This window comes from Salvelinus alpinus, chromosome 14 (genome assembly GCF_045679555.1).
Source record: "Salvelinus alpinus chromosome 14, SLU_Salpinus.1, whole genome shotgun sequence".
NCBI lineage: Eukaryota > Metazoa > Chordata > Actinopteri > Salmoniformes > Salmonidae > Salvelinus > Salvelinus alpinus.
Window position 1 is genome coordinate 4,521,846 of NC_092099.1, and position 27,687 is coordinate 4,549,532.

The 27,687-nt window shown below is 43.1% G+C and overlaps 1 protein-coding gene across 7 annotated transcripts in view; it reads left to right on the forward strand.

The window, feature by feature from the left end:
- The window catches only part of nalcn (sodium leak channel, non-selective), a 294,913-nt gene that overhangs the window by 61,637 nt on the left and 205,589 nt on the right, over positions 1-27,687 (forward strand). For all 7 annotated transcript variants that reach the window (XM_071341958.1, XM_071341956.1, XM_071341957.1 and 4 more), the window contains 3 exons: positions 3,669-3,811; positions 5,658-5,762; positions 21,957-22,043. In XM_071341958.1, coding sequence (XP_071198059.1) covers positions 3,669-3,811; positions 5,658-5,762; positions 21,957-22,043 — 335 coding nt within the window. The remainder of the gene's footprint in view (positions 1-3,668; positions 3,812-5,657; positions 5,763-21,956; positions 22,044-27,687) is intronic.

A 27,687-nucleotide genomic window follows, 5' to 3' on the forward strand; every position in this document is an offset into this window, starting at 1 on the left:
GTTCTGGCCATCTTAGCGGCATGATTCATTCTTATCACCTGAGCGGAGCCCAGACCCAGTGTCGGATACTCTGAGCGGTGGCTCTAATCTCTAAATAGCTGAAGGATAGAAAGAGAGATAGGGATGGAGAGATGGATACAGAGAGAGAAGAAGAGAGAGAGCTTAACAGACCTTGACAGACTGGGCATGCAGGGAAGGCCTGGATTCTGTTAAGACTTCTCTCTCTTTCCCTCTCTCTATTTCTCCCTCTCTCAATCCCTCTCTTGATTAGTAGTATTTTTTGGAGGACGAAGTGCATCCCTGTCTACCAGTGTGTTTACTTCACGCATTGTAGTGACCACAAACACACTGGTCTTTGGGTAGTTGAAGCGATTCCCCTCTTTCCCACTCTTCCCCTCTCTTTCTCTCTTTCTGTTTATGTATTACTGACCTTGTTTATCGTTTATAAAATGATACCATGTTATTCAATCATGTTGCATAGCCATGCATTGAAGACATGCGTGTTGCATAGCCTTGTTATTATGGCACTTACATAGCCTACATACAGTGCATTCGGAAAGTATTCAGACCCCTTGACTTTTCCCACATTTTGTTAAATTACAGCCTTATTCTAAAATGGATTAAATTGTGTTTTACCCCTCATCATTCTACACATAATATCCCATGATGACAAAGCAAAAACAAGTTTTTAGAAATGTGTGCAAATGTATTAAAACTATAACAACTGAAATATGACATTTACATAAGTATTCAGACCCTTTACTCAGTACTTTGTTGAAGCACCTTTGGCAGCGATTACAGCCTCGAGTCTTCTTGGGTATGACTGTACAAGCTTGGCACACCTGTATTTGGGGAGTTTCTCCCATTCTCTGCAGATCCTCTCCAGCTCTGTCAGGTTGGATGGGGAGTGTCGCTGCCCAGCTATTTTCAGATCTCTCCAGAGATGTTCGATTGGGTTCAAGTCCGGGCTCTGGCTGCGCTACTCAAGGACATTCAGAGACTTGTCCCGAAGCCACCCCTGCCCTGCCTTGGCTTGGCTGTGTGCTTAGGGTCATTGTCCTGTTGGAAAGTGAGCCTTCTTCCCAGTCTGAGGTCCTGAGCTCTTTGGAGCAGGTTTTCATCAAGGATGTTCCGTTCATCTTTCCCTCGATCCTGACTAGTCTCACAGTCCCTGCCACTGAAACACATCCCCACAGCATGATGCTGCCACCACCATGCTTCACAGTAGGGATGGTGCCAGGTTTCCTCCAGACGTGACACTTGGCATTCCGGCCAAAGAGTTCAATTTTGGTTTTATCAGACCAGAGAATCTTGTTTCTCATGGTCTGAGAGTCTTTCGGTGCCTTTTGGCAAAATCCAAGTGGGCCGTCATGTGCCTTTTACTGAGGAGTGGCTTCCGTCTGGCCACTCTACCATAAAGGCCTGATTGGTGGAGTGCGGCAGAAATGGCTGTCCTGGAAGGTTCGCTCATCTCCACAGAGGAACTCTGGAGCTCTATCAGAGTGACCATCGAGTTCTTGGTCACCTCCCTGACCAAGGAACTTCTCCCCGGTTGTTCAGTATGGCCGGTCGGCCAGCTCTAGGAAGAGTCTTGGTGGTTCCAAACTTCTTCCATTTAAGAATGATGGAGGCCACTGTATTCTTGGACATTTAATGCTGCAGAAATGCTTTGGTACCCTTCCCCAGATCTGTGCCTCAACACAATCCTGTCCCGGTGCTCTTCGGACAATTCCTTCAACATCATGGCTTAGTTTTTGCTCTGAAATGCACTGTCAACTGTGGGATCTTTATTTAGACATGTTTGTGCCATTCCAAATCATATCCAATCAATTGAATTTACCACAGGTCGACTCCAATCAATTTGTAGAAACATCTCAAAGATTATCAATGGAAACAGGATGCACCTGAGCTCAATTTCAATTCTCATAGCAAAAGGTTTGAATACTTTTGTAAATAAGGTATTTCTTTTTTATTTTTTTTTTGTAAATGTGCAAAAACTAGTTTTTAGCTTTGTCATTATGGGATATTGTGTGTAGATATTGAGGACATTTGTTTTATTTAATGCATTTTAGAATAAGGCTGTAACGCAACAACGTGTGGAGAAAGGGAAGGCGTCTGAATACTTTACGAATGCACTGTATCTGTCTGACACCGATGCATGGAGATAATTATGGGTGCGACGGAAGTCTTTGTGCAGTGGGGATGTTTTGATTCACCGAAAATGTAAATGAAAGTTTCTTATTGGACTATTCCCTCCCTGTTTTAGTCTGTTTTCTTTAATTGGTGCCCAATGAACATGACCAAGTTTCTTAGACACCGGTTATTACTCCCAATGCTTTCATTACTGTGTTTGAGAAATAATTTTAACCAGCCCAGAAGATGTTGACAAGGATCCAAAGAGACCACACACACTTTTGAATTTGTGAATTTAATAACGTTATTTTCCCATGGGAATTAGGCGTGGAGTTTGCCGTTAGCGAACAATGTATTTCACATTTAACAGCAACACGAATACAAATGATAGACAACAAATACAGAGAGATTGTGTGTGTTTGTGTGTGTGTGATCACTCCCAGTGTGCAGAGGTCCTCTGGCCTTCTACCTCCAAGTCCTTGTCTTGACTGCATCAAGACAGTTTGAGATTACAGTTTTAACTGAAGCTGAAGCTACCCTTAACTGTAGTGCCATAATGTACTTTTTTTTTTTTGGTGTGTGTGAGTGACATGGTGACTTGTTTCCCGGTACAGTGGCAGCACCCCACAGTAAGCCACACGAGACAAGGGATGCAAGGAGGTTTCATAGTAACATTTGAAAAATGTACGGCCCATTGGACATCATGCAATGGACATTCCATTAGATCAGAAGGAAACTATAGACCAGAAAGTGACACTGACAATATACATGTTTTCATTATTACTGTACATGCTTACATGTCAACATAAACAGACCAAATGTAAAGGAATATGCCCAATATCTAATTCAGTGATTGCATTTGGTAATGTTCATTAAACAAGGCCACAGTATCTACTGTGAAATGCTCTGATTTGCTACAACTAAGCGCTGGAAATGAGTGTAAGATAAGGTTGGATGGTGGAATGTATCTGTCGATGTTTAAATTGTATGTCCCTATGTAATTAAACAGTTAAAAAACAACCTTCAAGCTTCTCTATTGGGAAGTCATGTATAAGTATCATCCTCAAACGGGATGACTGTTTTATGGCTCCTTGTAAGCTCCAAGGAATCTCTTTCATACAAATGACAAGGGAATCTCAAGGTATTGTGTTTGGGGTGAAAGGGAGGATCTGAAGGATACTTTTTAATTGGTTACACAGAGGCCTTTGTATAACACAAGTCGTTGATTTAAACGTGCGTGCAGTATACATGTAGCTCAACATGGGACCACCTAACTGTCTTTCTCTCTCACTCTCTCGTCTCTGAGCCGATCTCCTTCTCTCTCGCGCTTTTTCTCTCACTCTACGTTTCTCGCTCCCTCTCAATGAAATACGTTTTCATCGAAAAATACTTTATTATGCATTACAGAATTACTCTTATTGCCAAAACAACTCAAGAGGGTCGTAAGAGTCTGAATCTTTCTTCAGAATTTTGCAAGCAATTGAACAACTACAAATTGAATCAACTATTTGATCTCACTCTCTACCTCTCTCCAGGTACCAGTATCTTCACCGTGTACGAGGCAGCCTCTCAGGAGGGCTGGGTGTTCCTTATGTACAGAGCCATCGACAGTTTCCCTCGCTGGCGCTCCTACTTCTACTTCATCACGCTCATCTTCTTCCTGGCCTGGCTTGTCAAGGTACAGGAGACAGATTTACCTGGCTTGCTACGATCCAGTCCCTTTTGACTGGGCAGATATACAGTTCTACTCCCTGTCATCCTATGGAAGTATACAGTTTGTCTGGTAAAAGAGAATGGACCCGTAGCAGGCCAGATAAAAGTGTCACTCGTATCTTGTGTGAGGAGACTCTTCTCCTGTGTGGTCCTGTTTGGAACAGTTGGTAAGAGCATGGCGTTAGCAACGCCAAGGTCACGGGTTCCATTTCCCGCTGGACCACCTACAAAAACATATGCACTCACCGTTATTAGACACTTTGTATACAAGTGTCTGGTAAATTGCATATAGAGGTCAACGTATTTGGACAGTGACACATATTTTTGGTTGTTTTGGCTCTGCGCTCCAGCACCGTGGATTTAAAACGATTCAATGTCTCTGAGGTTGAAGTCATTTGAGGGTATTTTCATCCATATCGGGTGAACAGTTTAAAAATCACAGCACTTTTGTACATAATTACCCCCATTTTAAGTAACCAAAAGTATTTGGACAAATTCACTTATGTGTATTAAAAGTCCCCTATTCCTACCACACAATGACTACATCAAGTTTGTGACTACAATCTTGTCAATGTTTTGTTTGTGTTTCAGATTATTTTGTGCCCAATAGAAATGAATGGTAAATAATGTATTTTTTCATTTTGGATTCACTTTTTTATTGTAAATAAGAATATAATATTTGTCTACAATGGTTATGGATAATCATGAATGCATCGCGAATAATGATGAGTGAGGCACAAATATCATACCCCCAAGACGTTCTAACCTCTCACCATTACCAATAACAGGGGAGGTTAGCATGTCTTGGGGGTATGATAGAAAATGCTAACCTCCCCTGTTATTGGTAATGGTGAGAGGTTAGAATGTCTTGGGGATATGATATTTGTGCCTCACATCATTACAATAATAGGGGAGGATAGCATTTTCTATCATAGCCCCAAGACATGCTAACCTCTCACCTTTACAATAACAGGGGAGGTTAGCATTTTATATCATAGCCCCAAGACATGCTAACCTCTCACCTTTACAATAACAGGGGAGGTTAGCATTTTATATCATAGCCCCAAGACATGCTAACCTCTCACCTTTACAATAACAGGGGAGGTTAGCATTTTCTGGGGGGAATGATATTTATGTCTCTGTAACTTTTACCTCATAGTCATTGTATAATTTCAGATCCAAAGTGCCAAAGTACAGAGCCAAAACAACAAAAATGTGTCACTGTCCAAATACTTTTGGACCTCACTGTATGTATTTCATGTATTATTCTCTACATCTTTCTGAACTTGATCTCTTTTGTCAGGTGTGTGGTACAGTAGATTCCTCCAGTCTAGACAAAGACATTCACACCTGTGTCGTTTGCCCACTTCCATTCCCTCAAGAGTTAGATGGAGATGTAGTTATTAGACAAGTGAACTGTCAAGGAGAAATAGGTCATAGTGATACATTAAGGTTCTGTTTAATTCTATGAGACAGGTAAAGTAGAGCTACTCTACCTGCCTAGTTAGATGTCACCTATTGCTCCTCTTTAGTGAGAATATCAGTGTACTTTCTAATTGGACTAATGACTAAGAGCGAGACCAGCTCAGAGACCTGAAGAAACGGTCTAGTTTTCATTCGTTATGATCTTCCCTCTCATCTCTTCCCCTCGTCATTGTTTGCCCGCTGTCTCCGTATCACTCTTTCTCTCTCACTGTCTCCTTCACCTTTTCTCTTTCTATTTATCTCTCTCCCTTTATCCCCCTGTGTATCTCCTCATCCCCCCCCCCCCCCTCTCTCTCTGTCTCCGTCTCTCTTTCTCTCTCTCTCAGAATGTTTTCATTGCGGTCATCATTGAAACGTTTGCTGAGATCAGAGTTCAGTTCCAGCAGATGTGGGGGTCCCGAAGCAGCACCACCTCTACTGCTACCACACAGGTACTGTTACACACACACGTGCGCACACACACCGACACACACACACACACACACACACACACACACACACACACACACACACACACACACACACACACACACACACACACACACTTCAATCAGAGCCACATTAGAGTATTTATTTATAAAGCCATAACACTTTTGTCCAATTATCAAATAACCTCACAGGTAGGTGACTTCCGGTTGTTCAGAGTAAGACTTGCTGGGTTGAGCCAGGGCAGAAACATTGCTATGGCAGGTTTGATGAAATCTGCTCCTCCAGTCTCAATGTAACTGGTTCATCCGCCCACTCTTCAATGGTATCCCAGCTGCCTGAACAATATCATGGCGAGGAGAGAGGACATTTTCCATTTCCCTTTCTCTCCTGGCATATTGAAATAAGGGCATCGCAATCAGATTTTATTCGGCAAATGCACTGTCCTACCCTCTGGGGTTCAGTGCACATGCCCAGTGTTTGAAAATGCATATTTAATGTGAAAATGGTCTTTCTCTCGTCCATACTATTGTCATGACTCTCAAATATAATGATGATTAGTTATGCAAATGAACAGGTTTGGGGCGGAATGTCAGACGTCATATGGAGCGATGGTTAGAGGACGGGAAAGGGCAGGAATGGCATAATAACACACACGCGCAAACACACATACGTATACACACACACACACTTTCACAATTACTTAGCTGCTTTGTAGAGATTTCTACTTTCGTTAACTTTTAACATTGCTTTGGGAAAGGGACTGTATTTTATTTATAATATGTGGTGCATGGAGAAAATCGTCCCTTTCTGAAATTAAAATGCATGACCCTCTCTTAACACTTGAACCGCTTAAGCAGTATATATTTTTTTTATGCCGCCATTTTTGTTACGTCATTCCCCCTCCGTCCTTGACTTTGGCTAAATACGTCTATATAACACGCTGTAGGTGTGAACTGGAGTTCTGTCAGGACCTTTAGGAGGGCATGCCATTTTGTTTTCACCCATTGCCCCTCCTCCCAACAGTAGGGCCTGCTTTGCTCCTTCTTCCCAACAGTTGAAAGTGCAGAGCCCAGCTGATAATCATCCAGATAATTGCCTCGAAACTGAACCTAAACTATACCGAATCTAATTTCACACATATAACAGATGAAATAAATGAAGTAAAGTATTATGGGGTGAGAACGGGTGAGTTGACGAGCGAGGGGAAGCGAACGATGCATAATTATGGAATCACCAATTGTGAAGTAAGAACAGAGAGGGCCATACTATTGTATTCATCCATTCTAATCATAATCTTAAAATGGTATGTACCCTATATCAGTCCACCGAATAAAAGGAAGTCTTATCTGTCTACTCTGGCCTACTTGGAGTAGGCTACACAATGAGGATGTGCAAGGGGAGTAATGTCTCCATGGACAAGTTATACACCTCACTGTCTTTGCGAACAAGTTTCTTGCAAAGAAAACAAGTCTATGAACAATGTGAGATGGGAGATCGCTCCCTCTGTGCAAAATAAGGCACCTGCACAGCCGCTGTACTCCGCAACGGTGCCGAAGAATGACAAGGCAATGGGAGCACAATAAAGGGAACACAATTAAGAGAAAACCGGAGACTAATTTGCACTACAACCAAACAAAGTTATGTCTAAGTGTGTCACGCAAGCGAAAGTGACGAAAACCGCTAAATGAAATCCAACTGATGCCATTGCGTGAAGATGCACACAATATAAGCACAAGATGACAATCATTTACTATTTGACTGCTGTCATATCGACACTTATATTCATTATTGTACCATTATAGCTTTTGTGCCTAATGAATTTCAACGATTTTACAGAGTTACAGTTCATATAAAGGAAATCAGTCAATTGAAATAAATTCATTAGGCCCTAATCTATGGATTTCACGTGACTGGGCAGGGGCACACTGGGGAGCCAATCAGAATGACTTTTTCCCAACAAAAGGGCTTTATTACAGACAGAAATACTCAGTTTCATCAGCTCTCCGTGTGGCTGGTCTCAGACGATCCTTCAGGTGAAGAAGCCTGATGTGGAGGTCCTGGGCTGGCGTAGTTACACATGGTCTGTGGTTGTGAGGCAGGTTGGACAAATTCTCTAAAACAACGTTGTAGGTGGCTTATGATAGAGAAATGAACATTCAATTATCTGGCAACAGCTCTGGTAGACATTCATGCCGTCAGCATGCCAATTGTACCCACCCTCAAAACGTGAGACATCTGTGGCATTGTGTTGTGTGACAAAACTGAGTGACTCAAGTGCACTATATAGGCCTGTGTGTTTTTGAGTGTGGGTGTGTGTGTATGGGTGTATAGCCTGGCAGAGAGAGTGGAGCGGTATGCCAGTGTCCAAACAGACTCCAAGTGTTCACACACACAGCTCTTCCAGACATTTGGCTGGCTGTCAGCGCAGAGCCAGACACAGCCTACAGGAGATAGGGCAAATGACAGACATACACATGAGTCACACTGAGAGTGTGTGTGTGTGTGTGTGTGCGTGTTTTTGGGTGGGTGTGTATTGTTGTATGTGCCTGGCAAATAGTAGAGCAGTATGTCAGTGTTCACACAGTCTCCCTCCTCTCACACATCATCTCACACACTCTCTTTTATACACACACGCACACAATAAAAGAGCAACCAGGGAAGACCAAACACCATTATAAATACAACCCATATTTATGTTTATTTATTTATTTTCCCTTTTGTAGTTTCACTATTAGCACATCGTTACAACACTGTATATATACATAATATGACATTTGAAATGTCCCTATATTATGCCCCTATAACAGCGAATGGGGATCCTAATGAAATACTAAGAGTGAGCGTGTGACGGGAGGGAGAAGGTGTGAACACTGGCATACTGCTTCACTCTCTCTGCCATGTCCATAAACCTTCACATCCACCAAAAAACATATACACGCCCCATATGAGAGAAATAACCATTCTCGACCATACGACTCCTTATTTTAGAATTTACAGTTTTCACAGCAAGAATCAGGACACAGTGAATCGGGTCAGGGAATACAAGTGCATTTTTTTCTGTTCTAAATGTAGCTCATCCTTTTCAAAGATTGAACAGCACTGATTTGTTTTCTTAACCTTTTCCCAATTCTCCCGAGAAAAGGTTGAACCTGAAAGTGTTGGTGGTTGTCTAATCCTCTTTACCAAAACATTGTTAAAAGTTAACTGAAAGTAGAAATCTCTACAAAGCAACAAAGGAATCATGGCTCTTTGAAAGGAAGGTAGAATTGTATTCTGTAACAAAGTCTTCTGTGGCCTTTCTCCACTTTAATGGGTTCTTGTTGTGTATTAGTGTTGGGTTGACACCCACATTATAGCAGTGCATTTTAAAGGTGCCTTAGTCCCTCTGCATCATAACACGGACAGATCATTGGAGGTTAGGAGCACATTATTTCTTTAGCCTCCGCCATCAAAATAATAGAAATTCAAGGAAATGCTTGTTTGTGCAGCATTTTAAGTTTGGTTTCGATACATTTACCGTTTTCTCTCAAATATTTACCACATCGAAGTTCATGATCCAACCTTGAAATGTATTTCATGTTGTGGTTGGAGATTTGTATGCCTGTATTCTTATGCAAATAGTCAAATATCAATATCCCACTTACTGTCCAATTTGTAAGTCGCTCTGGATAAGAGCGTCTGCTAAATGACTTAAATGTAAATGTACTGTGGAGGTTTGAGCTTAACCATTCACATTTCATTTACGACAGTGAAGGTTTATAGAGCGATTTCAGTGCCAACAGACATTTTATTTGAATTCTCTAATTTTTCCTTTGTATTAGGACATGGAATTTTATATTTTTGAATTTGTAATGCACAAATTGAATCATTGCATTCATAAATGTAACTTCTATTTCATGATTTGAAACTGATTTTAATGAATATTGCATTCAGTTTTGAAAATCAATTTCAATTCAATTGAATATTCAACTGCAATATTTATACAGTAAATTCAGTTTCAGTATGGTAGATATTGCATTCATTGTCTGTGAATCATGTTTATAGACTATAATTTCAAGTTTATCGAAGTTTCTTATATTCAACTTCTCAGATGCATTCAGTTTTCAAATTCAGTTATCACATTCAGATTCAAAACCAGAGACAACATCCTGGTACTTTGCCAGCCAGGAAAGGTAGATCAGAACAGATAGAATCAAACGCTCTCTGTAGTAAACAGAAGCTTCTGGCGGATTCTGAAGCCAACGTAGCATGTTATATGTTTCTTCCTATGAATTTGTCTCTAGCATTTGAACCGTTTTGGTTTGAACCAGATCTCCTGGATATCACAAGGCTGTGTTAGCCCACTTAGCTAAAGCCTATAGGGATACGTTCCGGAAGTCCATGTAAAGGACAACATGCTGCTTACTTGACAAGTACCTCTTTCCCCTGATTCAACTAATACCGAGATGCAAACCTTGAACCGCTGCCTTGCAAATGCATGTAACCACCCTCATGAAGCGTTCCGACCCACCGTGTTATTGAAAAAGGCCTTCTTCAATTGTGCAAGGGCCATACTTCAGGCTGAGGAGTACGGTTCACAGATCCCGATCTGCTATATTCACCACCTAAACTCACTCCACAGCGACCCCAGTGGTTGAATCCAGTGGCACCATTGTATAGGATGCCACGCTGGCTGCTTAGCAAGTACCCTCTGATTCAGCTCATACGGAAACTTGAACTCAGGATTTCTGCCTAAAAAAACACATGTGAACACCCTCCTGAAGCATTCCAACCCATCGTGCTATTAAAAAGGGCTTTCTTCAATTGTGTAAGGCCGAGGAGTAAGTTTCATCGATCCCCATCTGCTACACTAAGTCTTCAAGATCCAGCAAGGTTACTCATCAAAAGAGCGTAGTCTGGTGATACATGCTTATGTGATTAGCAACCTTGCCTGAGACGTGAAGACGTGTTAGTTTGACGTGCTAGTTTGTGTCCAGTGGCGATTGGTGACGTTTAAGATTAGGGACAATTCTGAAAAAAAATTATGAGCACGGCCTTATTTCTATTACAACACGTTGGATGATTGTCATTCATATTCCATACACCCAGCTCAATGTAACATCGATAGGTTAGGCTACTACATGATACATAAACATTTTCCCTATACCCATCTTTAGGTTGCTACAACCTAGACTACGAATTAAAGTTTACAACGTAGCTACACAGGTCGAGAGACACATTGGAGTAATGGTGGCAGACTGACACATTCAATACCGCCTTGCAGACTCTTGCCTGTATGTAGCTGATCTAGGGTGTAATCATTAGTCCAAACAGTTGCAATTGAGAGTTTCTATTTGACAAATTCAGGTATGTCTATTCCTATTTCCTTTCCGTTTGCTTCCGTTTAAGAAATGCTTTTCAACAGAATTGACAGAATGAATACACCCCTGATCACCCGCACACGAACAGTTCACGTTCATAGCATCCGCATACAAACAGCCTGATCACTTTTCTCATTGTATAATTCCTGCTCGCATCTCTCCTCTTCTCATCTTTTCCCTTCGCTTGTGGACTTCAGTGCACAACACAACAGCTGTCTGTGACCAGGTGAAAAAACCTTTCCAAGCCAAACCTTCATACATTACTGCTAACCACTACACACAGCCTACATCATTGTCACTATATTAGCTAACGTCATAGTCAACATATCTACTAGAACTAAAGCGTCAGTAAACCCGATACAATCATGTAGTACAGTGTACAGCAAACAGTTTAGTAGTTACACCGGCGGGCCCCGGTGGCAATAAATTAATAAAACCTAAAGCTTACCTTGACGTGGAAGAGTTCAAGTGTTGAATAGCCTGCTAGCTAGCATAGTACCCCTCTCTGTTTGAGCCGAGTGTTTAAGTAGGCTAAACTAGCCAGCTGTATTCGTTAGCTAAGTGAAAGTGAAACAAATACAACAAAATACTGCAGCTCTCTCTCTTGCTTCTCTTTATTTTTTAAAGAAATGTATTTGTTCAAATATTGTCTTTCTCTTTGAGTCAACTACTCACCGCAATTTATGCAGTGCTAGCTAGCTGTAGCTTTTGCTTTCAGTAATATATTTATTCTCTGATCCTTTGATTGGGTGGACAACATGTCAACTTATGCTTCAAGAGCTCTGATAGTTTGGAGGACATCCTCCTGAAGTCATCTTAATTACTGTGTAAATCTATGGAAGGGGGTGAGATGTATTGAAGTCAATGTACCCAGAGGTGGAAGGAAACGAGTTATCCTCAACCTACAGCATGGTGCTACCCCAGAGAGTGATGTTGAGGCTACTGTAGACCTTCATTGAAAAACAGTGTTTTAATAAATTATTTGGTGATGTAAAAACATTTTGTATAGTTTTATCTAAAAAGGATAATGTTTTTAATGTTTGACTATTTTGATTTTGATTAAATTCACTGAGGAGGATGGTCCTTGCCTTCCTCCTCTGAGGAGCCTCCACTGTGTTAGACGTGTTAGTTCCAGCAAGGGTAGTTAATATAAAGGTAACGTGACTGACTGGGTTAAGATTGTGTTAGCCTGCTGAGCTAAAGCCTAGGCATTGGTCATGTGACTTGGATTGTTCTCTTCAAGGAGGAGGTGAAAGGGGGGTGAAGTGTAACACAGGTGGTTCATTTGCATTTACTGGCGCACAGGAGACCTGGGTTAGAACCCCATCAGTCAAACAAACACACGTCTTCAGGTCTCAGGCAAGGTTTCTCATCACATGCATGAATCACCAAACCACCTACAGTGGGGAGAACAAGTATTTGATACACTGCCGATTTTGCAGGTTTTCCTACTTACAAAGCATGTAGAGGTCTGTAATTTTTATCATAGGTACACTTCAACTATGAGAGACGGAATCTAAAACAAAAATCCAGAAAATCACATTGTATGATTTTTAAGTAATTAATTTGCATTTTATTGCATGACATAAGTATTTGATACATCAGAAAAGCAGAACTTAATATTTGGTACAGAAACCTTTGTTTGCAATTACAGAGATCATACGTTTCCTGTAGTTCTTGACTAGGTTTGCACACACTGCAGCAGGGATTTTGGCCCACTCCTCCCTACAGATCTTCTCCAGATCCTTCAGGTTTCGGGGCTGTCGCTGGGCAATATGGACTTTCAGCTCCCTCCAAAGATTTTCTATTGGGTTCAGGTCTGGAGACTGGCTAGGCCACTCCAGGACCTTGAGATGCTTCTTACGGAGCCACTCCTTAGTTGCCATGGCTGTGTGCTTCGTGTCGTTGTCATGCTGGAAGACCAAGCCACGACCCATCTTCAATGCTCTTACTGAGGGAAGGAGGTTGTTGGCCAAGATCTCGCGATACATGGCCCCATCCATCCTCCCCTCAATACGGTGCAGTCGTCCTGTCCCCTTTGCAGAAAAGCATCCCCAAAGAATGATGTTTCCACCTCCATGCTTCACGGTTGGGATGGTGTTCTTGGGGTTGTACTCATACTTCTTCTTCCTCCAAACACGGCGAGTGGAGTTAGACCAAAAAGCTCTATTTTTGTCTCATCAGACCACATGACCTTCTCCCATTCCTCCTCTGGATCATCCAGATGGTCATTGGCAAACTTCAGACAGGCCTGGACATGCACTGGCTTAAGCAGGGGGACCTTGCGTGCGCTGCAGGATTTTAATCCATGACGGCGTAGTGTGTTACTAATGGTTTTCTTTGAGACTGTGGTCCCAGCTCTCTTCAGGTCATTGACCAGGTCCTGCCGTGTAGTTCTGGGCTGATCCCTCACCTTCCTCATGATCATTGATGCCCCACGAGGTGAAATCTTGCATGGAGCCCCAGACCGAGGGTGATTGACCGTCATCTTGAACTTCTTCCATTTTCTAATAATTGCGCCAACAGTTGTTTCCTTCTCACCAAGCTGCTTGCCTATTGTCCTGTAGCCCATCCCAGCCTTGTGCAGGTCTACAATTTTATCCCTGATGTCCTTACACAGCTCTCTGGTCTTGGCCATTGTGGAGAGGTTGGAATCTGTTTGATTGTGTGTGGACAGGTGTCTTTTATACAGGTAACGAGTTCAAACAGGTGCAGTTAATACAGGTAATGAGTGGAGAACAGGAGGGCTTCTTAAAGAAAAACTAACAGGTCTGTGAGAGCCGGAATTCTTACTGGTTGGTAGGTGATCAAATACTTATGTCATGCAATAAAATGCAAATTAATTATTTAAAAATCATACAATGTGATTTTCTGGATTTTTGTTTTAGATTCCGTCTCTCACAGTTGAAGTGTACCTATGATAAAAATTACAGACCTCTACATGCTTTGTAAGTAGGAAAACCTGCAAAATCGGCAGTGTATCAAATACTTGTTCTCCCCACTGTATGTTGCACTTATTTGCCACAGAAAGTGTTGTTGTTGTGAAGTAGGCCTGATTTCAAACCCAGTCTGTAGGTTTGTTGCCGTGATCTCTGCGTATGTGTTTGACCAGATACAATGCTACTTTACTGTAAAGAAATTGACAACAGACTCTTATTACACTTATAGGAAGGACATTCAACAAGCACGGCACTTACACAAATGACTGATGATTGGCTGAGAGAAATTAAAAAGATAAAGATTGTAGGAGCTGTTTTGTTAGACTTCAGTGTGACTTGACATTATCGATTATTGTCTGCTGCTGCTATAACCCCCTGCTATAATGTGGATAAAGAGTTACCTGTCTAACAGAACACAAAGGATGTTCTTTAATGGAAGTCTCTTCCTCCTTCTTCCGGCGCCGAAAAGAGATGGCTGCCTCGCTTCGTGTTCCTTGGAAAATATGCAGTATTTTGTTTTTTTACGTGTTATTTCTTACATCGGTACCCCGGGTAATCTTAGGTTTCATTACATACAGTCGGGAGGAACTACTGAATATACGATTAACGTCAACTCATCATCGTTCCTACCAGGAATATGACTTTCCCGAAACGGATCCAGTGTTTTGCCTTCCACACAATACAATGGATCTGATCCCAGCCGGCGACCCTGTGCGACGCCGAAAAAGGGGAAAACGTGGCGGTCTCGTGGTCAGGCTTCGGAGACGGGCACATCGCGCTCCACTCCCTAGCATACTACTCGCCAATGTCCAGTCTCTTGACAATAAGGTTGATGAAATCCGAGCACGGGTAGCATTCCAGAGAGACATCAGGGATTGCAACGTGCTCTGCTTCACGGAAACATGGCTAACTCAAGGGACGCTAACGGAGTCGGTGCAGCCAGCTGGTTTCTTCATGCATCGCGCCGACAGAAACAAACATCTTTCCGGTAAGAAGAGGGGCGGGGGGGTATGCCTTATGATTAACGAGAAGTGGTGTGATCATCATAACAACACACAAGAACTCAAGTCGTTCTGTTCACCTGATCTAGAACTCCTCACAATCAAATGTCGACCGCATTATCTACCAAGGGAATTCTCGTCAATCATAATCACAGCCGTATACATTCCCCCCCAAGCAGACACATCGATGGCCCTGAACGAACTTTATCTGACTCTTTGTAAACTGGAAACCACACACCCTGAGGCTGCATTCATCGTAGCTGGGGATTTTAACAAGGCTAATCTAAAAACAAAACTCCCTAAATTCTATCAGCATATCGATTGTGCTACCAGGGCTGGAAAAACACTAGACCATTGTTATACTAATTTCCGCGACGCTTATAAGGCCCTCCCCCGCCCCCCTTTCGGAAAAGCTGACCACGACTCCATTTTGTTGATTCCAGCCTACAAACAAAAACTCAAACAACAAGCTCCCGCGCTCAGGTCTGTTCAACGCTGGTCCGACCAATCTGAATCCACGCTTCAAGACTGCTTCGATCACGCGGATTGGAATATGTTCCGCATCGCGTCCAACAACAATATTGACGAATATGCTGATTCGGTGAGCGAGTTCATTAGGAAGTGCATTGACGATGTCGTACCCACAGCAACGATAAAAACATTCCCAAACCAGAAACCGTGGATTGACGGCAGCATTCGCGTGAAACTGAAAGCGCGAACCACTGCTTTTAACCAGGGCGAGGTGACCGGAAGCATGACCGAATACAAACAGTGTAGCTATTCTCTCCGCAAGGCAATCAAACAGGCTAAGTCTCAGTACAGAGACAAAATCGAGTCGAAATTCAACAGCTCAGACACAAGAGGTATGTGGCAGGGTCTACAGTCAATCACGGATTACAAAAAGAAAACCAGCCCCATTCGAGGACCAGGATGTCTTGCTCCCAGACAGGCTAAACAACTTTTTTGCCCGCTTTGAGGACAATACAGTGCCACTGACACGGCCCCCTACCAAAACCTGCGGGCTCTCCTTCACTGCAGCCGAGGTGAGTAAAACATTTAAACGTGTTAACCCTCGCAAGGCTGCAGGCCCAGACGGCATTCCCAGCCGCGTCCTCAGAGCATGCGCAGACCAGCTGGCTGGTGTGTTTACGGACATATTCAATCAATCCTTATCCCAGTCTGCTGTTCCCACATGCTTCAAGAGGGCCACCATTGTTCCTGTTCCCAAGAAAGCTAAGGTAACTGAGCTAAACGACTACCGCCCCGTAGCACTCACTTCCGTCATCATGAAGTGCTTTGAGAGACTAGTCAAGGACCATATCACCTCCACCCTACCGGACACCCTAGACCCACTCCAATTTGCTTACCGACCCAATAGGTCCACAGACGACGCAATCGCAACCACACTGCACACTGCCCTAACCCATCTGGACAAGAGGAATACCCATGTGAGAATGCTGTTCATCGATTACAGCTCAGCATTTAACACCATAGTACCCTCCAAACTCGTCATCAAGCTCGAGACCCTGGGTCTCGACCCCGCCCTGTGCAACTGGGTCCTGGACTTCCTGACGGGCCGCCCCCAGGTGGTGAGGGTAGGTAACAACATCTCCACCCCGCTGATCCTCAACACTGGGGCCCCACAAGGGTGCGTTCTGAGCCCTCTCCTGTACTCCCTGTTCACCCACGACTGCGTGGCCATGCACGCCTCCAACTCAATCATCAAGTTTGCGGATGACACTACAGTGGTAGGCTTGATCACCAACAACGACGAGACGGCCTACAGGGAGGAGGTGAGGGCCCTCGGAGTGTGGTGTCAGGAAAATAACCTCATACTCAACGTCAACAAAACAAAGGAGATGATTGTGGACTTCAGGAAACAGCAGAGGGAGCACCCCCCTATCCACATCGACGGGTCAGTAGTGGAGAAGGTGGAAAGTTTTAAGTTCCTCGGTGTACACATCACGGACAAACTGAATTGGTCCACCCACACAGACAGCGTTGTGAAGAAGGCGCAGCAGCGCCTCTTCAACCTCAGGAGGCTGAAGAAATTCGGCTTGTCACCAAAAGCACTCACAAACTTCTACAGATGCACAATCGAGAGCATCCTGTCGGGCTGTATCACCGCCTGGTACGGCAACTGCTCCGCCCACAACCGTAAGGCTCTCCAGAGGGTAGTGAGGTCTGCAGAACGCATCACCAGGGGCAAACTACCTGCCCTCCAGGACACCTACACCACCCGATGTCACAGGAAGGCCATAAAGATCATCAAGGACAACAACCACCCAAGCCACTGCCTGTTCACCCCGCTATCATCCAGAAGGCGAGGTTAGTACAGGTGCATCAAAGCAGGGACCGAGAGACTGAAAAACAGCTTCTATCTCAAGGCCATCAGACTGTTAAACAGCCACCACTAACATTTAGCGGCCGCTGCCAACATACTGACTCAACTCCAGCCACTTTAAAAATGGGAATTGATGGAAATTATGTAAAAATTTACCACTAGCCACTTTAAGCAATGCCACTTAATACAATGTTTACATACCCTACATTACCCATCTCTTATGTATATATACTGTACTCTATATCATCTACTGCATCTTGCCATCTTTATGCAATACATGTACCACTAGCCACTTTAAACTATGCCACTTTATGTTTACATACCCTACAGTACTCATCTCATACGTATATACCGTACTCTATACCATCTACTGCATCTGCCATGCTGTTCTGTACCACCACTCATTCATATATCTTTATGTACATATTCTTTATCCCTTTACACTTGTGTGTGTGTGTAAGGTAGTAGTGTGGAATTGTTAGGTTAGATTACTGTTGGTTATTACTGCATTGTCGGAACTAGAAGCACAAGCATTTCGCTACACTCGCATTAACATCTGCTAACCATGTGTATGTGACTAATAAAATTTGATTTGATTTGATTTGATTTGAACATAATCCAGGTAGAATCAGGAATTCCCCAGAGCAGCTGTCTAGGCTCCTTACTTTTTTCAATCTTTACTAATGACATGCCACTGGCTTTGAGTGGGTCTTTGTATGCAGATGCTCAACACTATACACATCAGCTACTACCATGAGTGAAAAGACTGCCACACTTAACATAGAGCTGCAGTTAGTTTCAGAATGGGTGTCAAGGAATAAGTTAAACCGTAAACCTCAACCAAATCGTGTAATACATAATGTGGAAATTGAGCAAGTTGAGGTGAATGAACTGTTTGGAGTAAGCCTGGATTGTTTACAAATTACAAATGTTTACAAATGTATTACAAATCAGTATTCAGATCCTTTACTCAGTAATTTGTTGAAGCACCTTTGGCAGTGATTACAGCATAGAGTCTTCTTGGGTATGATGCTACAAGCTTTACACACCTGTATTTGGGAAGTTTATCTCATTCTTCTCTGCAGATCATCTCAAGCTCTGTCAGGTTGGATCGGGAGTGTTGCTGCACAGCTTTTTCAGATCTCTCCAGAGATGTTCGATCAGGTTCAAGTCCGGGCTCTGGCTGGACCACTCAAGGACATTCAGAGACACCCCACTCCTACATTGTCTTGGCTGTGTGCTTAGGGTCGTTGTCCTATTTGAAGGTGAACATTTGCCCCAGTCTGAGATTCTGAGCGCTCTGGAGCAGGTTGTCGTCAAGGATGTCTCTGTACTTTGCTCCGTTCATCTTTGCCTCGATCCTGACTAGTTTCCCACTCCCTGCCGCTGAAAAACATCCCCATAGCATGATGCTATCCCCACAGCATGATGCTTCACCCTAGGGATAGTGCCAGGTTTCCTCCAGATGTGACGCTTGGCATTCAGGCCAAAGAGTTCAATCTTAGTTTTATCAGACCAGAGAATCTTGTTTCTCGTGGTCTGAGAGTATTTAGGTGCCTTTTGGTAAACTCCAAGCGGGTTGTCATGTGCCTTTTACTGAGGAGTGGCTTCCGTTTGGCCACTCTACCATGAAGGCCAGATTGGTGGAGTGCGGCAGAAATGGTTGTCCTTCTGGAAAGTTCTCCCATCTCCACAGAGGAACTATAGCTCTGTCTGAGTGACCATCAGGTTCTTGGTCACCTCCCTGACCAAGGCCCTTCTCCCCCGATTGCTCAGGGCGGCCAGCTCTAGGAAGAGTTGGTGGTTCCATATTTCTTCCATTTAAGAATGATGGAGGCCACTGTGTTCTTGTGGTTCTTCAATGCTGCAGACATTTTCAGATCTGTGCCTCGACACAGTCCTGTCTCGGAGCTCTACGTACAATTCCTTCGACTTCATGGCTTGGTCTTTGCTCTGACATGCACTGTCGACTGTGGGACCTTATATAGGCAGGTGTGTGCCTTTCCAAATCATGTCCAATCAATTGAATTCACCACAGGTGGACTCCAATCAAGTTGTAGAAACATCACAAGGATGATCAATGGAAACAGGATGCACCTGAGCTCAATTTTGTGTCTCATAGCAAAGGGGCTGAATACTTATGTAAATAAGGTATGTTTTTTATTTTTAATACATTTTGAAACATTTCTAAAAACCTGTTTTGGCTTTGTCATTATGGGTATTGTGTGTTGATTGCTGATTAATTGTTTTTATTAATCAATTTTAGAATAAGGCTGCAACGTGACAAAGTGGAAAAAGTCAAGGGGGCTGAATATTTTTCGAAGGCACTGTAAATATTGAATTTGAATATTAAATCAAATTGAAATAAAACTTAATGCAATTCAATTCAGTTTCAAATCATGAAATACAAGTAAAATTTTTCAATTCAATGATTTCATTTGCGCAATACAAATTCCAAAATATGACATTCAAATTCAACATTCTAATACAAAGTAAAAATTATGGAATTTAAATAAATGTTCTGTTGGTACTGAAATCTCTCCATAATGGTTTTCAAAATCTAAAAACATTTAGAGATCTGAAACAACAGTATTTTTTTCTCAAATAAAATAGCTTGTGTTGGGGGCGCCCGAGTGGCGCAGCGGTCTAAGGCACTGCATTGCATGCAGTAGTGCTAGAGGCGTCAGGGGAGGGTTTGGTTGGTGGGGCTTAACTTGGCTCATCATGCTCTAGCGACTCCTTGTGGTGGGTCAGGTGCCTGCGGGCTGACCCCGGATGCCAGTTGAACGGTGTTTCCTCCGACACGTTGGTGCGGCTGGCTTCCGGGTTAAGCTGGCGGGTGTTAAGGAGCGCGGTTAGGCGGGTCATGTTTTGGAGGACGCATGACTCCACCTTCTCCTCTCCCGAGCCCGTTGGGGAGCTGCAGCAGTGAGCCAAGTTCGACTAATTGGGGAGAAAAAAGGGGTAAAATACCCCCCAAAAATAGCTTGGTTGTCACATGTTCCTCAGTGAGCGATTTGTTTACGTCCTGGTAAATGCCCCTGGCGTCAAGACAGAGAGTTGGACGACCTTGAAAACAATTCATATTTTCTGTCGCTATCAAATGTAATTATATTCATGGCGTCACGCCCCAGTCTTTTATTTATTTAGGGACAAAAAAGGCAATTAGTCGGCGCAATACGGCAAGCTGTCAGTCATGGGGGCTAGCGCAATACGCCTTTTACTGTTTTCGTTTGACTCGAGTGGAAGAAGACTGATATTCCACTAATAAATGGGGGTCCTAGTGGACTGGGAGGATGTAGGACTTATCAATCACAGAGCATGTATCAAATGACACCCTATTATGTATCGATTTTTTTCCCCCCAGACCCTTTCAACTGACACCCTATTTCCCATAAAGGCCACTTCTTTTGAACAGAGCTTTTCAAAAGACACCCTATTGACCACTGGCTCAAAAATTGTGCACTACATGGGGAAGTGGGTGTCGGATGAGCAGCTCTGGTCAAATAAAGTCCCCTATACAGAAAATAGGGTGTCACTTGAAAGTGTCTGAGATTACACAACCATCATTCCATTGTGTTTGAGTACAGCAGTGTACGCCATAAACCACTGAGTGACTGATTGACACAATTGAGGGGAAAGGACCTGGGTTTTCAATAATACTTTCAGACTATCTATCAGCGTTTTTGCTGCTGACAAAAGCATGTGTTGGTTTTTGAACATACGCGCAGCAAAGTCAAATGTAATTTTTTTTAAGATGAATGTGTCGGTTGAATGAATGTGTGTCTTTTCAGTTTAGCCCAAACTGGCAAGACTGGTAGTCCTCTGCCTCCTATCCTTGTCACCTCTCCTCTTTTCCACAAGCCTGGATGCTAGTCTGTTTGTGCTTGTAGCCAACCTGTCTTTGTTGTGGGGGGCAATGTAGCATTGTTGAATGCAGTGTTGGTCAGGCAGCCAGACAGGCTGTCCATACAACTGTCAGTCCATACAACTGTCAGTCCATACAACTGTCAGAATACAGTATGTACACGTACACACGTGTGTATGCACAGACACACAAACAGACAAGTATGTTTGACAAGGATGGGAGCAGAACTCACAACATCCTCAGTCTACGTTTCCAAAAACAGTGTTTGAAAGGGTGTGTGTGTAATCATGCGTGCATGTAGTTGTGATTGATGCAACTCCACAATCCAGCTGCCTGGTGTGTTTGAGGCCCTTAGATGTGTGTGTGTGTGTGTGTGTGTGTGTGTGTGTGTGTGTGTGTGTGTGTGTGTGTGTGTGTGTGTGTGTGTGTGTGTGTGTGTGTGTGTGTGTGTGTGTGTGTGTGTGTGTGTGTGTGTGTGTGTGTGTGTGTGTGTGTGTGTGTGTGTGTGCCTGTGGCTATATGTGTGGTTCCTCATGTTGTGTCTTACTGGTCACAGATGTTCCATTAGGACTGCCGTAGGGTGTGTGTGTTAAAATGTGTGTACATGCTTATTCTGACAGTTGTGTTTGTGTGCATGACGGCTTTTGTGTGTGTGTGTCTAACGTCTTGTGTTTGTGGTCGCAGATGTTCCACGAGGACTCGGCTGGAGGATGGCAGCTTGTTGCTGTGGACGTCAACAAACCACATGGCCGCGCACCAGCCTGCCTCCAGGTACAGACCTCTGAGATAATAGCAGCACCACTGTCATCACTCCTGAACATATCACATGAACACACAGACACTCATGCACGTCCCCAAACAAGGCCAAATTATATTCAAATACAAATTCTTTGGGGCGGAGCTCATTCGAATAAAACCCATTGCGCTTTGAAAGTGTTCATTTTTATATTTACATTTGAGTAATTTAGCCGATGTTCTTATCCATAGCGACTTAAAGGCTCTTCATGGTCAATCCGAGGTTTGCAGTGGGCCGTACAGCATTTACTGCGATGTGGCCTCCGCAGAAGTATTAGAATGTCATACTTCCGCGTCGAGGAGCTGTCATACGCAACCAATAAATTGGTCTGCACCGCACCACTCATAGTGATTCAGGGCTAATCTCTATAGCCATCCAGCAAATTACAAGCAACTGGCTAAACAAAAAGACAAGATGTTGGACAGGATGTTGGAGTCTGTTTCCCGGTGCTTCGCATAGGAGCTCAGCCAAGACTGCATGAAGTGAAAAGGTTGTACAGTTTTCCAACCTGCATCTCCATCCCGAATCTCCCTATTTCCCCCCCCCCCAGCAAAATTAGCCTACATTTAGGCTATTGTTTCTGTGTGTATTTCACACGATGTTGAGGTAAAGGATTATAATGCCTGTATGGAGGTCAAACCCCAACACGTGTTCATGTCATCAGCCAGCTGCATACAGTTAAAAACGACTTTGACTACCAAAAGTGATTTCTGTATATTAGCTATGCTACCAGCTTATACGCACAGTAGTTAGCATTTAGCGGTCACTTTTTCGAAGCCTGAAAAGGGACAACTAATAAATGTTATGCAGTGAAAAATAGCCAAATATATACAAATTAGATTTTAGTAACCACATTGTGGGCCTGTTAGAATACATCACAAATATCCACTTTGTTAGATCAGATTTGGTGAATGTGCACCAATTCAACGTCCTTCTATCCCCTAGGGTCTGCGTTCCATCAACCGCTTTAACGCATCTAACACTATCCCAAACCTTTCCCGGATTTCAAACACTTTTTTGTGTCTTTGAAATACCGACACAAGGTATCCTGATTAGCCTTTCATCAAAGTTCTCCATGTTTGTTGTCAAGGAAGTGAATTTTGTGAAATACAGGATATACCGCCCCCCATCTACCATCAACCAATCATGTCAATGCGGAGCTATGCGGAGTGCTCGCATTGTTACAACATTTGGGAGGTGCACGGCATCGCCGTACGGAGCTCGACTTGGCCTCTGCGAGCCTGCAGAGGATCCGCAGTTGCGTCACACCCTCTGTACGGAGCCTCCATATGGCATTTTCGGATCAAACATAAATTGGCTTTTGTAGTCAGTTCATTCAACTTAACAGATGAACATCCACATATCAAAGTCATAGCAATAAAACATTTTAGAATGTTTTAGAAATACAAATACATAAATTGACCCATCTTTAATGTATTTTGTAATGATGCCCATCTCTACACACACACACACACACACACACACACACACACACACACACACACACACACACACACACACACACACACACACACACACACACACACACACACACACACACACACACACACACACACACACAGGTTGAGATCAGTTCGCCTCTATGGGGAGAGAGAGGACAGAGAAGTGAGTCAAGTGAAAAGAATGTGGCACCTCGGCTGTTTGTGACAGTTTCTGTGTGATTTATCTCCCCCATATAGTGTGCCAGTAATGTACAGTAGGCCGAGCTATTCACTGTGCCAGTAATGTGCTATTCACTGTGCCAGTTTGAAGACACATTTGTCCTTTTTGGCAGTCTGAGCTAGCAGAAGCAGCAGGACAAGATGCTACCATGGTCTGTCTGTCTCTGTTTGTCTGTCTCTGTCTGTCTGTCTGTCTGTCTGTCTGTCTGTCTGTCTGTCTGTCTGTCTGTCTGTCTGTCTGTCTGTCTGTCTCTGTCTCTGTCTCTGTCTCTGTCTGTCTGTCTGTCTGTCTGTCTGTCTGTCTGTCTGTCTCTGTCTGTCTGTCTGTCTGTCTGTCTGTCTGTCTGTCTGTCTGTCTGTCTGTCTGTCTGTCTGTCTGTCTGTCTGTCTGTCTCTGATTTTGAAGGAGAACTCTCACTCACTCTCTCTCTCACACACACACACCTTCTCTCTGTTTCAGTGGTGGGTTATGTAAACCAGCTAGAATAAGAACAAACGTTTTGTTTTCCGATCACATTCCCGTCAGACATTCCCAGTCTGCTTAACATGAAACAGACAGACAGAAACGACCTATTGCACCAAGAATGTTGGTGCAAAATGAATTACAGTTAAGGCAGTTGCCTTTCCCCTTTTAGAAAATCTACCGCTCCCCATAGAACATAGTTTACTTCCATTCTAGAATACAATCCCATTCTGGAGGAAGAACAGCTCGATTTCCAATGGTGCCTTAATGTATCAGACCAGTGACAGAGACACACAGACCATGGTGGTATCTTGTCCTGCTTCTGCTTCTAGTTCAGACCGCTAAAAAGGACAAATGTTTCTTCAAACTGGCACAATAGATGACACACACAACTCCCCTCCCAACAGGCCTCTCCGACACACACACAAACACAGCTTGTCACCTCATTGTGCTTTCATTTCCCTGTGTGACTTCAATAGGCACGTTGAAACAACTTAATAATGTGATTTTAAATGAGACGAGCCCTGCCAGTGTTTTTAATGCGTAGATGTGGCTGTAATGGAAAGGCGTGTGATGACCGATGAGTTTTAAATGACATATAAACGATGGCTGTGTTGTCGTCGCCTCCTGGTCGGACCGATCGGAATGGTCGGGCTTTAAAGATAAGGGGAAAGCAGCAGGCATCGCTTACAGCTGTCTCAATGTTGATGCAGGAAAGGCCAAGCACTTGCTGTGAGTGACTGCCAACAGCAAGAGAGAGAGAGAGAGAGAGGGGGCGGGTAAGAGGAAAAAGAGGGGAGACAAAAAGAGAGGGATGGGGGAGATAGAGAGGGGATAGAGTGAGTAGCTGGAGGAGAAACTCCCAATGATGATGTATTGTGATGTAAAAATTATCCACACGTCACAAAGATGAGCAAGCAGACAAAACACACACACACACACACACACACACACACACACACACACACACACACACACACACACACACACACACACACACACACACACACACACACACACACACACACACACACGTACCTATGCAAAGCCCATGCATGCACACACGTTCCATCAATTCGGTGCCTTTTGAGAAGTGTAATTTCTTTGTTCGATTTCACCTCATTTGAACATTCTCTCCTAAATGTTCACATGTTCAAAGTCATAAAAACTCAGTTCAGCTCAGTTTTTTCACCATAAAATGGCCAAAAAGAGTAGAACCAGCTCACCTGCTTTTACACTATAATATGACTATTCGATGTGTCTTTTGAAAAAAATATTTTAAAAGGAAATGTTTCACCATTTTAAAATGAGAGTTCAGTTCACGTAATTGGGGTGACCTTAAAATGAGGGACAGACTTAAATGAATCGCTAAATAATAATAATAATCAGAAATGACTTTGTCGAAGCAACATAATAACTAGGGCTTTACAAAGAAGGGGGAACTAAGTAGTTTAAAATCTTAAAGTGACACAGGGTTGGAGGGACATGTCAAAAGTGTGTATTGATGCACTTTAGCAAGTCTTTATTCATATAAAAAATCTGATTGAATTCTCTACAGTATGTGGTTTATATTAAAGTGCACATCATTTAATATAACAGTAATAGAATATGAAATGGTATATTGTTGCACAATTTCTACTCAAAATATCAAATGGACACAAGAAGCACTCTTTTTATGCATCGACCTACATACAAAAATACACACACACACACACACACACACACACACACACACACACACGCTGGTATGAAAGGCCAATTTCTACTCTCAAGCTGTTCTACAGATTCTTTCCCCAAGCCATAACACTGCCATAACAGTTAATGAATTGACTAACCGGACTATTGCATTGACCCTTTTTTGCACGGACTCTATGCACACTCACTGGACACTCACACATACTTACACCGACACTCCCACACACACACACACACACACACACACACACACACACACACACACACACACACACACACACACACACACACACACACTACATACGCAAAACACACACACACACTACATACGCAAAACACACACACACACACACACTACATACGCAAAACACACACACTACATACGCTTACACACGCAAAACACACACACGCATTCATATTGACGGCACAGACACACTTGCACACACTTTCACACTCTCCACATACACTGCTGCTACTCTGTTTATCATCTTTCCTGATTGCCTAGTCACTTTTACCCCTATCTACATGTACATATTACCTCAACTACCTCGCACCCCTGCACATTGGTCTCGGTACCGGTACTCCTTGAATATAGCCTTGTTATTGTTATTTATTGTGTTACTATTTTTGTTGGCAAATTGTATTACTTTTGAACTCTGCATTGTTTTTAAGGGGCTCGTAAGTAACCATTTCACTGTAAAGTCTACACCTGTTTAATTCGGTGCATGTGACCAATAACATTTGATTTGATTTTTCGAGAGACTGCCAACAGAGCTCCTGTGGCTCTGACAGAGGAAGTAGCTGTGATGGAAACTCCCCATGATGATGGAGTACCACGATCCAAACACACATACTCACTGGCAGACACACACGCACAAGTGCACACACATATACATACAGTACCAGTCGAAAGTTTGGACACACCTACTCATTCCAGGGTTTTTCTTTATATTTACTATTTTCTACATTGTAGAATAATAGTGAAGACATCAAAACTATGAAATAACACATATGGAATCATGTAGTAACCAAAAAAGTGTTAAACAAATCAAAATATATTTTATATTTGAGATTCTTTAAAGTAGCCACTGTTTGCCTTGATGTGAGCTTCCATTCAGTCAGCGCATAAAACTGCTTGGCCAGGCCAAATACACATGAATATCTTAACAGCCTTTATATCTGTTATAGACATGTTTCACAATGGGAAACCTATAGGCCGTCAGGGTGTGACATGTTTGTGATTCTGAAAGGACTGCAGCCGTAATACCAGCACACTCATGTAGGAGAGTGAACTTTTTGTAGAATACAAAGAGCCAGTGGTGTAGTGGAGGATATACGCAGGTATAAATCGCATACCCACTTTTATTTCAATGGGTATTGCGTATGCTCACTTCTTAATCCCTACTGATGCATATCAAAGTAGTGTAGTGGAGTTATACGACTTATCAATTATCTAGTACAATAGAGAAATCATGCGCAAAGTAGCCCACACAATCGCAAAGCAGGTGAAATATATTCTCAAGGGAGCCTCACACACAGCCTAGTTTCAGTAGAACATCATCTGCAGGCAGCAAGTGTGTGCAGCTCTCAACTGGTTGTGGCATGGAGAAAAAAACACACAAAATAGTTGGTTAGGAGCCCGCAAAATGGAAGCCATCCCCTCCGGCGCCATTCTAAGCAGACAAAAATGTGATGCTCTATAAAGAAAAGTATGATATTGAGAGTGAAAATGCAAAGAATCTGTATGAAAACTCATAAAAAAGCATAGGAAAACATTGG